General features: G+C 41.5%; 1 protein-coding gene across 5 annotated transcripts in view; it reads left to right on the top strand.

Annotated features, from left to right (window-relative positions):
* The window catches only part of RYR3 (ryanodine receptor 3), a 684,284-nt gene that overhangs the window by 257,840 nt on the left and 411,908 nt on the right, over window positions 1–14,536 (top strand). For all 5 annotated transcript variants that reach the window (XM_044272379.1, XM_044272378.1, XM_044272377.1 and 2 more), the window contains exons 16-21: window positions 22–140; window positions 1,097–1,230; window positions 2,151–2,392; window positions 5,534–5,726; window positions 7,458–7,674; window positions 9,441–9,545. In XM_044272379.1, coding sequence (XP_044128314.1) covers window positions 22–140; window positions 1,097–1,230; window positions 2,151–2,392; window positions 5,534–5,726; window positions 7,458–7,674; window positions 9,441–9,545 — 1,010 coding nt within the window. The remainder of the gene's footprint in view (window positions 1–21; window positions 141–1,096; window positions 1,231–2,150; window positions 2,393–5,533; window positions 5,727–7,457; window positions 7,675–9,440; window positions 9,546–14,536) is intronic.

The following is a 14,536-nucleotide window of genomic DNA, read 5'->3' as shown; positions in this document are numbered from 1 at the left end:
TATCTATCTGATTTCTTACAGGAATACTGGAGGTTCTACATTGCATCTTGATTGAAAGCCCTGAGGCTTTAAATTTAATAGAGAAGGGACACATACGCTCTATAATTTCTCTTTTGGACAAACATGGACGAAACCACAAGGTATATAGTAATGAGTCCCTCTCCTGATGGTGATGGCCATGTGGTGCTTGAGGCAGATTTTCATATGACACCTCACAGCTGTCATACATATACACCGGTAGCATGCACCAAAAAAATGAAATAATTAACAGAATTGCTGCACTCCTCTCATCATGCCCCAGTTTTCAAAGAGTAACTAAATATTTGTAACAATTTTTAAAATGATGTCCCTAATGCCCTAATAAAACTATTTCTATGTACTTTATTTATCTATTTTGTATTTTTCTTAGTCTTTTACATCCCTAAAGTGCACCATTCACTGTGCGCTTACAACTCAGTTCTCTGTACACCGCTGACAGCTCGTCGGTGTACCGAGTATAGAATGTGAAATTTATGAACGGGGCCACAGCAGCGCTGTGAGTACGGGCAGGAGTGCATATTGCTGCTCCTGCCCGTGCCGCCGGAGGATTACTAAATCCTAGCATAGCACATGGGTACCCTGTACCCATGTGCTATGCCAGGATTAGCTGAGTGGGCTCCTGCTTCTGCCTGCTCCGCTAAGCTAAGAGAACTGCATGTCAGCTCATAGCTTAGCGGAGCAGGCACAGGCAGGAGCCCACTCCGCTCAGCTAAGTTTTAAGCACAAGTGAGTGGTGTACTTTAAGGACGTAAAAGACTAAGACAAATACAAAACAGATTAATAAAGTATATTAGAAATAGTTTTAATAAGGCACTAGGAACATCATATTAAACATTGTTACAAAGGTTTAGTTACTCTTTAAGGCTGGTAAAGTGACAAAGATTTGTAACCAATTTGGATGCCTTTTGATGTGTAAATGACCTACTCTATTATATGAGAATTGAATATGTAAGTTATTGAGCAAGATTTTTTTCTATTAGATTATACAAATGATAAAGCTTACAAATATGGTAAACGTGATCATTATGTTTCCTATTAAATCTCTTTTTTTTTCTAGGTTCTGGATGTCCTGTGCTCTCTTTGTGTATGTAATGGGGTTGCAGTACGTACAAACCAGAATCTAATTTGTGACAACCTGCTCCCCAGGAGAGATTTGTTGTTGCAAACTCGTTTAGTTAATAATGTCACCAGGTATATTTTCTTCTATTCAATTAGATATTCTTACTTAAAGGGAATGTTTCATCAGAAAATGACTTATTGTTTAAATCACATTTTTATGTTTAACATATTTTTTAAGAATTTTGATAATGTTATTTTTAATTTTCCATATCACAATCTATATTTAAAGAAAAATAAAAAAAATCCTCCAGTTCTCGCATTGACCGCAAAGCCTAATAATAGGCGACACTTCTTGGTCTATACAGATCACTTTACTGCCGTTATCGGTCCTTCTAACCAGCCTTTAATGATCGCACCTCTGTGTATAGATAAAATACCTCTGTACAGGTCACAGAGCATGCCTAGAAAACTCTCCCATGGAAGTCAGCGAGGCCCCTCCTGACCATTGTGTCTATGGACCATGGGGCTGCCATAAAGCAATTTTCTTAATGCTTTTTAAATGCTGTTAAGAACAGCTCAGGTAAGATGGCCGTCCCATAATCATGTTCAAGAAATAGAATAAATAAATCTACAATCAGCAAATAACAGATTACAGTAAAAGGAGATATGTATAACTATCTGGTTTTAACTGGCAGATAACATTTCTTTAAGTTCTTTTATACTGGTTTTGTGACATAGTGCTTATTCATTGAGCTGTAGAGAAGCTGCTATATTTATGAAGTACTTTTACCAGATCAATTAAGCAGACATTTTGAAGTCAACATTTTAAATGAAGCAGAATTTCTAGATTTGGGGCTGTTTGCCTTTTGTTAACGCTCATTAAAAAAAAAAAAAAAAAAAAAAAAAAAGCGTCTTATATATTGAAATTAACTACAATGTGTGCAAATCATGTGAAATGGAAAGTTTTACTATACGTATGTACATTTCTATTCCTGAGAATGTTACATTGAGTTTAATTATATTTACACTTAATTTGCAATTTCTTTTTTCAGCATGAGGCCAAATATCTTCCTGGGTGTAGCTGAGGGTTCAGCGCAATACAAGAAGTGGTACTTTGAGATTATTATAGATCAGGTTGATCCATTTCTAACTCCAGAGCCAACTCACATGCGTGTAGGTTGGGCTTCCACCTCTGGTTATGCTCCTTATCCCGGTGGAGGTGAAGGATGGGGAGGCAATGGTGTAGGTGATGATCTTTTCTCCTATGGCTTTGATGGTCTCCATTTATGGTCTGGTAAGTGAATTCTGGGAATGTCCATATTAAAAGGGATGGAGCAAAATGTTTTAGCTCCAATTTATCTTTGAATTAATATTAGGCACGGAGCACAATGGCTTTATATTAATTGTGCTAGTCAAGTATCTTATTGCCTCTTTTTCTATTTGATGCTAGGACTGGTAATAATGACAGCCAATGATGACTACTGTCATCTAAGTGACAAACCTCTGCAAATACAAAAATGTTTTGTCCATGACAGATAGCTTTTTAGTATGAAATAGATTTTGTTTGAGCAGTTCTTCAAGTAATAGTCATAAAACATGACAACTGTCTTAATTTAGACACGGAGCGACAACTGATAGAAGCATCAGGTCAATGTACACTTGTTTGCCTGTAGTTACTGGCTCATATTGAATATCTTGCTTAGGCAGCATAATGCTGCTTTCCTCTGGGTATAAATGAAATGACTCCACCATTGAATCCCGAGCTTAACACGCTTTGGAAACTTGGAAGAGAAGACAATCATGCACTTGCCAGTTGGAGGGATTTGGGCAGGGCGCTCTGTTCATAATACAACAAAAACTAATTTCCTTCCTATAATCCAATGCCTATAAATGCAGCAGCTGCGTATAACTGGACAACAGTAATTCCTCAGACTGTGAAGTGACTCCGGCCTCCTGTCACCAGACTACACAACTCACTTTCACTGCTACAGTGCCAGATGATTGCAGCAAACCCGCCTAGTCTTGGCGTCCTGCCTAAGTAAACGTGATGCTTGTTAGGTAAAAGTGGACATGTGTAACTGATGACAACCCATTTATTTCCTCACACTTGATTGGACATACTCCAGCTGTCCACTATAGCCAAAGAGGAAGACTACTTGTAGTGTAATGCAGTTTATGTTTCCTGTCTTGTCTTATTGTCTATTATGTTTAAAGGGGTTGCCTCATTACAGAGATGACCTTTAAAATGAGAGCATTCAGCCCCTGAGACCCCAAACACATGGCTGTTTTGCAGTGGGAAGTTTTCATCAGCTTTTCACTTGCCTTTCAGTGACCACAACATTTAAATAGAAAGCTGTCCCTCCTTTATCAAGCCCATATACCCTAATATTATTATGATTAGCGATGAGCAAAATTTAGAAAAATTCGATTCGGCAACTTCGCCAAAGTTAGCCAAAAAATTAGATTAGTTACGAATGAATTTGTCATGAATCACTATTAATCAGGTATACCCAGGCAACTCTGCCTTAGGGCATGGCCACACGGGGCGGCCATGCTTTAGTGAAGAACCACACAGGCCAATTAGCCCACAGCTGCCTTTCATTTAATAATGAAGACCGCACTGTATAGTCCTTCTTCATTGTCAATGGCCGCGCTGCACCTTTAAACTGGGGCTGTTGCTGGTATGGGGTTTGGCTGGTTAGGTGGGGGCACAATATGTATATTATTGCTGTTCTCCCCTGCACTCGCCTGCAGGTTATTTGACAGTAAACACAGAATATTAATCAGCTCTCGCATATCCACTTCTCCAACCCCAGCGCTCTTCTGCCTTAAAGGTGGAAACCCTTCTTCTGCTATCTGCTTATCCTCCTTTTCCACATCTAATATTGATGAGAAAATGTCATCAGGAACATCCAGAGCCTCCTTTCTCTGCATCTTGCTGACTTTTCTAGGACATGGAGACCAAGAGGGATGATTTGGAAGAAGTAAAGCCAGCAAAAGATGGGGATGGTCATCATTAAGACCTGGCTCCCCAAAGGGGTGCAGACTGGATGGTATTGGTTGGCATGCTGGCAGTGGAATAATAAAGGCTTCCATCTTATTATTATTGAATGACATATCTTAGGTTACGGCTGAATTAGGAATAAGTAAATGTAGGAATAAATAAATAAAAGTGACGCAGAATAAGTCTCCCTGCAGTCTCCTTGCACTCTCCCTCTCCAATATTCTTATATTAATAATTTTCAGCAACACTGTCCCTAGCGCCTGAACATTTACCACGTCTCTCTCTATGTTGAGCTCACAGAACAATGGCAGAGACAACGCGGAATCAGGGTTTTATAGGGCTGTGACATCATAGGGGATGGTTATCTGAGGATTGGCTGGCTGCTAGTGTTGGGCGCGACTATTCGAATAGTGAATATTAATCGCGAATATCAGCACTTTGAGAATTTGCAAATATTTATATAGTGATATATATTTGTATTCTCGAATATTCTAGATTTTTTTTTCATTTGAACCCATGATCCCTCCCTGCTTTTTGCTTGTGGGCCAATGAGAAGGCTGCAATGTCTTTGTCAGAGCTTAGCAACATCCCTAGCAACCAATAGGAAAGTTGCCTACCCCTTACTATATAAGAACCTCCCCAGCAGCCATTTTCTGCAGTTTTATGGGGAGTTCTGAGAGAGAGATAGCAGTGTACATTGCTGTGCTCTGTGCTTTCCACTTATTACATTAGATAGACAGATAGATAGATATCTTATATATATATAATACAGATAGTTAGTGGGAGATAGTCAGTGTAGGTTAGATCCTGATATAGTGCAGGGTGTTAGGTAGTGTGATAGGAATTACTGTTTCTTTTGCTGTCCATACATACATGCTACAGACATAGTGCTGTGATGTCACAACAATATATAGTGCACCAATCAGTAATGCTTCGCTTTGCTCAACACTAATTATGATGATATATAGTATAGGGTAAAGGAATTGTCCATGTTGTTAGGAAATGTCCTTACTTCGTGTCTGACTGTGGCTGGTTTACTACTGCATCCATTTCCAAGTTTTTCTTTGCATATTGGTGCTCCAAGTCACCAGCTCAGCCCCATTCACTACATGGCAAATGTGTGGTCCAGCAGCAGATTGTTATACCCTGTAGCTTGACATAACAGATCACTGGGGTGACTATCTTTGAAGAAGAGGTTGTTTTCTTGACACAAACCTCTTTAGATCTGTATTGCGTTTTTATAGAGGTTGTTTTTAGAGTGCTACTGGCCCAGTTGCCTAAAATAGACGATCTACAATCACATTGCGTTGTTGCTCTTCATATGACTTCCCGGCAGCTTTCTTTGTATTGAGACTTGTGTTTTAACAGATGATTAATATAAATGTACTATAGTGACCCTCTTACACCCTAATGTCTCATTACTTTCTATAGGACGGGTACCGAGGGCCGTGGCTTCAAGTAACCAGCATTTATTAGCATCTGACGACGTGGTCAGCTGTTGCCTGGATTTGGGGGTGCCTAGTATTTCTTTTCGTATTAATGGACAGCCAGTCCAAGGCATGTTTGAGAACTTCAACACCGAAGGTCTCTTTTTCCCAGTCGTAAGCTTTTCTGCTGGAGTAAAGTAAGTCATTTTTACTACATGTATTTTTCCTTTAATAGTATTGGATTGTTAGACTGTGGCAAAACATTTGTGAAGTTAAACTAAGGCCTCCTGCACATGAACATGTGCGCCCCGTGGCCATGCTGCAGCCTGCAAATTGCGGGCCGCAATGCACGAACATCGACCGTGGGGCAGCTGCAGCAGATCGCGGACCCATTCACTTTAATGGGTCCGCGATCCGCCTGTTCCGCAAAAAGATAACACATGTTCTATCTTTTTGCGGAACGGAAGTACGTGACGAAACCCCGCGAAGGCACTCCGTAGTGCTTCTGTAAGTTTCCGTTCCGTGCTTCCATTCCGCATCTCCGGATTTGTGGACCCATTGAAGTGAATGGGTCCGCATCCGTGATGCGGAATGCTCACGGAACGGAGCCCGTGTATTGCAGATGTGCAAATGCGATCCACAATACGGCAACGGGCAGCACGCGTTCGTGTGCAGGAGACCTAAGGCCTCTTACACACGAACGTTTCTTTTTCCGTTCCGTATATGGTCCGTATACGGAACCATTCATTTCAATGGGCCCGAAAAAATAAAGAATGTATTCCGTATGCATTCCGTTTCCGTATTTCCGTTCTGTTTAAAGATAAAACATGTCCTATTATTGCCCGCAAATCACATTCCGTGGCTCCATTCAAGTCAATGAGGCTGTAAAAAAAAATGGAAACTATACGGAATGCATCCGTATGTCTTCTGTATCCATTCCGATTTTGCGGAACCATTTATTGAAAATTTTATGCCCAGCCTAATTTTTATATGTAATTACTGTATATGCCATCCTTCCGGTTGCGATCCGCAAAAAACGGAAACCAAACGGAACGGCAAAACGGAACGGAAGCGGAATGGAAACTGAAACACTACTGAAACGAAAAACAGAAAAACTGATCCGTTTAAAACGAACCGCAAAACACTTAAAAATCCAGGCCGTGTGCAAGAGGCCTAATACTGTAAATGGTGACTTTCATTGCAAAGTACAGATCAATAACTTGAGACTTGTAACACATTTGTCGCAGGAAACATTAACAAGAATTTCAATGGCTTTTATTGTGTTAAAGGGATTATGCCATGATTCATGTGAAAAATGGAAATCGGACATCAGATATGACATGAAAATCTCTTTCTAACAAAGCTAGAACCTGCCCTGTACCTCACATGGATCCAAAGATTCATTGCTCTAATTGTTCTGCTAGATTATCTTCAGGCTGGCTGCTCAGGGGCGTGTGCTTTCTGATGCAGCTCTCTCCCTGTAACTGCCTCAGCTTCTAACAGAAAATATTGCTGATATCATGTAGAGAAAGTATTGTTATTGTCCATATTGCCTCCTTTGCTGGCTGGATTCATTTTTCAGTTGTATTATACAGTGCTCCTATCCAGGGGTTGGATTGTAGCAGTGGTCGTGCTTGCACTCTATAGGGAAAAGCACCGGCCTCTCTGGTGGCTGTAACTGTGGGAGCGCACATAGGCATGAAGGCAGCTCCCATTGTGGCCACTTAGTATCTATGCTGCAGGGTGGTCATAACCCCTGGATCCAAGCAGTGTTTAATGTGATGGAAATATGAATCCAGCCAGCAAAGGAGGCAATATGGACAATCACAATACATTAGTAAGTGCCTACATGATAAATGCCATTTGCTAAAATGAGTCAATTGTACTGGGAGTTCTTTAAAACCGGTTTATGACTTACTGTCTTCTAGGGTCCGATTTCTTCTTGGTGGTCGACATGGGGAATTCAAGTTCTTACCCCCAGCTGGCTATGCTCCATGCTATGAGGCCCTGTTGCCAAAAGAGAAGATGAGAGTGGAGCCTGTAAAAGAGTACAAGAGAGACTATGAAGGAATTCGGGATTTGTTGGGTACAACACAATTTCTGTCCCAAGCGTCATTCATCCCTTGTCCCATTGATACCAGCCAGGTATGACTTCTTCAAATTCTCAACAAATGTTCTAAAATGATATATGTGTCAACTACACAGATTGTTTTCATAGCAGCAGTCGGGCTCGGGCACATTCCAGATCCATGCCAGTTTCTTCTGCTCGAATCTAGGCACTACTGTTATCTAGCGGAATCATTGGAGGACATTTACTAAGCATGTCGCACCAGAATTATGGCGCAAAATGCTCCAAAAAGAATGGTGTTTTGATTTACTCCAAATATATGAACAGTTCACTCCAGAATTTTCACCATAAAGAATGCGTCATGCCAGAAATGAGTTATAACTGTCAAAGTCGGTGGAGCTATCACATTGGCGCATATTACACCTCATTTATCATCCTCTTATCAGCAGAAATGGCTTCAATTGTTGGGGACAATTAAGCCAGCTTATATGGTAGTGTTTTGTGTAAAAAGTAGAATTTATGGTTAAAAGATGCAAACTTTTCTCAAAAAGTCGCATTTATAAAAAGACAGCTAACTCGTGTTGGGAACAAGGGATAGGTAAGTATTAAAGCAGGATGCCTTTATTTTTATCTAATATAAGTGAGCTAAACAGCAGGGTTTTGTCAGTAAATTGACATTCAACAAAAACAAAGCAATGCCAAAAACTTTCTGAGTCTCAGAGAAAAAGTCGCAATTTGCCACAGGAAGCGCTGAGAATATGCTTCAAAAGTCACAAATGTGTTTCAAAAGTTGCCAGTGTGGTCTGGCAGGATTGGCTGAAATGGCGCATTTCAGTTTTACAAATTCGTATTTTATTGCTATGGGCATTACAATATTACAAGAGAGATTGGTCACATTATAAACTATTAAATACACATGTGAATTATCCATGTTCTTACATCTTTTCCTGAACAGGGAGGTGGCAGCTATGGTGTCTAATTCATGGTTAGGTCCAACGTGGCTTACATTAAAAGGGTTTTCTGAGACTTTTATCCTCTGGCTGGATGTGGGTAGTGGCCAGCATGAGGAGGTAGGGTCATCTCAAGCAGATGGGGCTAAAATACTTAGATGGGGTCAACAATACCATACAGGGCCAGTATATTGTGCTACTCTTTGGTATTTGGTTCTGCAGCAGAACCAGGTACCACAGTGCAGGACAAAATTCCTCCCCAGAAGATGCCCCTCTGTGGTGGCCAGCACCAGATGCTATGTTCTAGCCTCCTCCTCCAGTTTTTTCTAATTAAGATATGGAAGAGGGGACTGAGGTGGTGAGCTGCCGACCACAGCACAGAGCCAGCCCTACTGTCAGCATGTATAGTGCCCCCAGTAATAATGTCCTCTAAAATGTCCCTAGTAATAAAAATGTCCAAAGTAATAAAAATGTCCAATGGGATGCATACTAAAGGATGACGTGGATTATAGTCACATTTAATATAAACATGCAGGCCATTTTGAGTTCCTGGGCAGTATTTATAGCAAATGTGACTATATAACCTCCATATTTATGCCATATTACATTTGCGTGTTTACAGTAGAAAATTATTCTATACTTTGATTTAGACAGATCAGAAGCTGAGCTTTTGCAAACACTTTGGTTTACTTCACTTGTACTGATGTGTACGGTGATAGATATAGTCTATACTATAGGCTTTCATTCATTATTTCCCTTTAGGAACACACTCTTGCCTAATGCTAATTACCATTTGGGATTTTTGTTCATGTTAATGTATTGAGCTTTATGTAGTATGTGAATATAACAACATGTATTTATGTTATTAAGACTAAAAATGTGCCCCTTTATAGATTGTTTTACCCCCTCATCTTGAGAAGATCCGAGACAAATTAGCAGAAAACATCCATGAACTTTGGGGCATGAATAAAATTGAGCTTGGTTGGATCTACGGCAAGGTACGTAATCGCTTTTTTCAATTTTTAGAAACTATGCACATATTAGTCCGAAAATCTGTAACAAGTTTGAAAAAGCTGAATAGTAGAATCTATCAAGTATCTTATTGAATGAATGGTATATTCAAACAGGTATTATTGCAATTTACACTCTGTAAGTCAATGTCTCATCCCAGAAGAGTCTTGGTATTGGCTGACCAGATACTTTCATCCCTGAACTCATCTTACGCTCTTATGTTAAAGTTGGCACAGAAAAATAATTACCGGTACTATCTTAGTGAAGACTACAATATAGCATCTCACATAGCAAACCAGAACACTTAACATGTTAAATACACAGGGAATCCTTTATCAAACCAGATGCAGCACGTTTTTGGTCTGAAAATGTCCCACAATGCGCCAATTGCAACTTTAGCAGCTTTTCAATACAGTTGCACAAAATACATGAAAACTGTGCACCATTTGATAAATTTGGTGCAGCCACAAAATGTTAACTGCACTTAAAAGTAATATAAAACAATCTCAAATAATAAGTGACCCCCACAGTTTTAAATTAAAAGTTAAAGGGTTGTCCCATCTCCCCTGATTGATATGTGGGGGGCATTGGCTTGAAGGTTGATTGACAGCACAAGCAGCCTGCTGAAAAGTCCTTGCACTGCTTGCCTGTACAAGCATGTCCCCAAGTTGCTAGTGAAGCATTTTCATTAACATCCTCGGGGCAGAGGGACGCTGAAGTGAGCAGCCAGTGACGGAGTGATCAGAACAGCTCCAAGGTTACTGCACATGCCATGGGGTTGTTCTACACAAACCGGTGTGAGGTGGGCAGGACGGGGGCTGACGTGCATGTGTGCATGCTCCTGCTGTCCCGCCATCTCCTATGCAGGACCGCTTCCCTGCACTGTACCTGCATGGCCACCGCAGCCAGATTGCAGAGGTGGTTGTATCCCCTGACAATGAGCAGACAGCAAAGGTGTAAAACATTCACACACAAAAAAGAGTGATGGAGGCACTTTTATTAATATATGCCAGTTAGTAAGTGGTAAGTATTGAAGACTTGGGTATGCTAGGAACCATATAATGAGCTGGGACAACCTCTATAAAATGAATTGAAATGGGCAAGTTAAGGTTTGCTGCAACTGTTTATCTAATGCTTTAAAGGGAACCTGTCAGGTTGAGCATGGTGCCTGAGCTGCAAACAGAATGTTATAGAGTGGGAGGAGCTGAGCAGATCGATGTATAGTTTTGTAGGAAAAGATTCAGTATAACTTGCATATCAGCCGCTCATTCTCCATATTGAAGTCCAGGAGGCGGTCCTATCAGTGACTGACAGCCTTCTCTCTGTGTCTGTGTATACAGACAGAGCTGTCAGTCACTGATAGGGCCGCCTCCTGGACTTCAATATGGAGAAAGAACAGGAATGCAAATAACTGAAATACAAGTTGTTTTCCCATAAAACCATATACAGGTCCTTCTAAAAGAATTAGCATATTGTGATAAAGTTCCTTATTTTCTGTAATGTACTGATAAACATTAGACTTTCATATATTTTCGATTCATTACACACCTACTGAAGTAGTTCAAGCCTTTTATTGTTTTAATATTGATGATTTTGGCATACAGCTCATGAAAACCCAAATTTCCTATCTCAAAAAATTAGCATATTTCATCCGACCAATAAAAGAAAAGTGTTTTTAATACAAAAAAAGTCAACCCTCAAATAATTATGTTCAGTTATGCACTCAATACTTGGTCGGGAATCCTTTTGCAGAAATGACTGCTTCAATGCGGCGTGGCATGGAGGCAATCAGCCTGTGGCACTGCTGAGGTGTTATGGAGGCCCAGGATGCTTCCATAGCGGCCTTAAGCTCATCCAGAGTGTTGGGTCTTGCGTCTCAACTTTCTCTTCCCAATATCCCACAGATTCTCTATGGGGTTCAGGTCAGGAGAGTTGGCAGGCCAATTGAGCACAGTACGACCATGGTCAGTAAACCATTTACCAGTGGTTTTGGCACTGTGAGCAGGTGCCAGGTCGTGCTGAAAAATGACATCTTCATCTCCATAAAGCTTTTCAGCAGATGGAAGCATGAAGTGCTCCAAAATCTCCTGATAGCTAGCTGCATTGACCCTGCCCTTGATAAAACACAGTGGACCAACACCAGCAGCTGACATGGCACCCCAGACCATCACTGACTGTGGGTACTTGACACTGGACTTCAGGCATTTTGGCATTTCCCTCTCCCCAGTCTTCCTCCAGACTCTGGCACCTTGATTTCCGAATGACATGCAACAGTCCAGTGCTGCTTCTCTGTAGCCCAGGTCAGGCCCTTCTGCCGCTGTTTCTGGTTCAAAAGTGGCTTGACCTGGGGATTGCGGCACCTGTAGCCCATTTCCTGCACACGCCTGTACACGGTGGCTCTGGATGTTTCTACTCCAGACTCAGTCCACTGCTTCCGCAGGTCCCCCAAGGTCTGGAATTGGTCCTTCTCCACAATCTTCCTCAGGGTCCGGTCACCTCTTCTTGTTGTGTAGCGTTTTCTGCCACACTTTTTCCTTCCCACAGACTTCCCACTGAGGTGCCTTGATACAGCACTCTGGGAACAGCCTATTCGTTCAGAAATTTCTTTCTGTGTCTTACCCTCTTGCTTGAGGGTGTCAATGATGGCCTTCTGGACAGCAGTCAGGTCGGCAGTCTTACCCATGATTGCGGTTTTGAGTAATGAACCAGGCTGGGAGTTTTTAAAAGCCTCAGGAATAGGGATGAGCGAACTCGAACTGTATAGTTCGGGTTCGTACCGAATTTTGGGGTGTCCGTGACACGGACCCGAACCCGGACATTTTCGTAAAAGTCCGGGTTCGGGTTCGGTGTTCGTCGCTTTCTTGGCGCTTTTGTGACGCTTTCTTGGCGCTTTTTGAAAGGCTGCAAAGCAGCCAATCAACAAGCGTCATACTACTTGCCCCAAGAGGCCATCACAGCCATGCCTACTATTGGCATGGCTGTGATTGGCCAGAGCACCATGTGACCCAGCCTCTATTTAAGCTGGAGTCACATAGCGCCGCCCGTCACTCTGCTCTGATTAGCGTAGGGAGAGGTTGCGGCTGCGACAGTAGGGCGAGATTAGGCAGATTAACTCCTCCAAAGGACTTGATTAACTGATCGATCTGCAGCTGTGGATCATTGAGCTGCTGATCCTCAATTGCTCACTGTTTTTAGGCTGCACAGACCGTTTGTCAGTCTCATTTTTCTGGGGTGATCGGCGGCCATTTTGTGTCTTGTGGTGCGCCAGCACAAGCTGCGACCAAGTGCATTTAACCCTCAATGGTGTGGTTGTTTTTTGGCTAAAGCCTACATCAGGGTGAAGCTGTCACACCAAGTGCATTTAACCAGCAATAGTCTGTTCATTTTTTGGCCATATACAAAATCAGGGGCAAGCTGCGCCTGTCACCAAGTGCATTTAACCCTCAATGGTGTGGTTGTTTTTTGGCTAAAGCCTACATCAGGGTGAAGCTGTGACACCAAGTGCATTTAACCAGCAATAGTCTGTTCATTTTTTGGCCATATACAAAATCAGGGGCAAGCTGCGCCTGTCACCAAGTGCATTTAACCCTCAATGGTGTGGTTGTTTTTTGGCTAAAGCCTACATCAGGGTGAAGCTGTCACATCAAGTGCATTTAACCAGCAATAGTCTGTTCATTTTTTGGCCATATACAAAATCAGGGGCAAGCTGCGCCTGTCACCAAGTGCATTTAACCCTCAATGGTGTGGTTGTTTTTTGGCTAAAGCCTACATCAGGGTGAAGCTGTCACACCAAGTGCATTTAACCAGCAATAGTCTGTTTATTTTTTGGCCATATCCCAGTCTAATTCTGTCACTAAATCCATACCGGTCACCCAGCGCCTAAATACTAGGCCTCAAATTTATATCCAGCTAAATCTGTCCCTAGTGCTGTAGCTGGGCGAGTTATTTAGTGTCCGTTCAAGCACATTTCTTGTTCTGGGTTGAAATACAATTCCCAATTTAGCAATTTCATAATTTAGTGGTTCCTGCTATATCAGAGCTATTTGAAATCTATCCCAAAAAGGGTATATAATATTGAAGGTGCACATTGGGTCATTCAGAATAACTTCACACACACCCGCTACTGTGTATTTCCAAGTCTAATTCTGTCACTAAACCCATACCTGTCACCCAGCGCCTAAATACTAGGCCTCAAATTTAAATCCCTCTAAATCTCTCGTTACCGCTGTACTGTTGTTGCTGGGCAAGATATTTAGTGTCCGTCAAAGCACATTTTTTGTTCTGGGTTGAAGTACAATTCCCAATTTAGCAATTTCATAATTTAGTGGTTCCTGCTATATCAGAGCTATTTGGAATCTATCCCTAAAAGGGTATATAATATTGAAGGTGCACATTGGGTCATTCAGAATAACTTCACACACACCCGCTACTGTGTATTTCCAAGTCTAATTCTGTCACTAAACCCATACCTGTCACCCAGCGCCTAAATACTAGGCCTCAAATTTAAATCCCTCTAAATCTCTCGTTACCGCTGTACTGTTGTTGCTGGGCAAGATATTTAGTGTCCGTCAAAGCACATTTTTTGTTCTGGGTTGAAGTACAATTCCCAATTTAGCAATTTCATAATTTAGTGGTTTCTGCTATATCAGAGCTATTTGAAATCTATCCCTAAAAGGGTATATAATATTGAAGGTGCACATTGGGTCATTCAGAATAACTTCACACACACGCTTCTGTGCATTTCCAAGTCTAATTCTGTCACTAAATCCATACCGGTGACCCAGCGCCTAAATACTAGGCCTCAAATTTAAATCCCTCTAAATCTCTCGTTACCCACCGCTGTACTGTTGTTGCTGGGCAAGATATTTAGTGTCCGTCAAAGCACATTTTTTGTTCTGGGTTGAAGTACAATTCCCAATTTAGCAATTTCATAATTTAGTGGTTTCTGCTATATCAGAGCTATTTGAAATCTATCCCT

Source organism: Bufo gargarizans, chromosome 11, assembly GCF_014858855.1.
Source record: "Bufo gargarizans isolate SCDJY-AF-19 chromosome 11, ASM1485885v1, whole genome shotgun sequence".
Taxonomy (NCBI): domain Eukaryota; kingdom Metazoa; phylum Chordata; class Amphibia; order Anura; family Bufonidae; genus Bufo; species Bufo gargarizans.
Note: the sequence above shows the minus strand (reverse complement) of the source record. Positions and strands in the feature narration are given on the sequence as shown.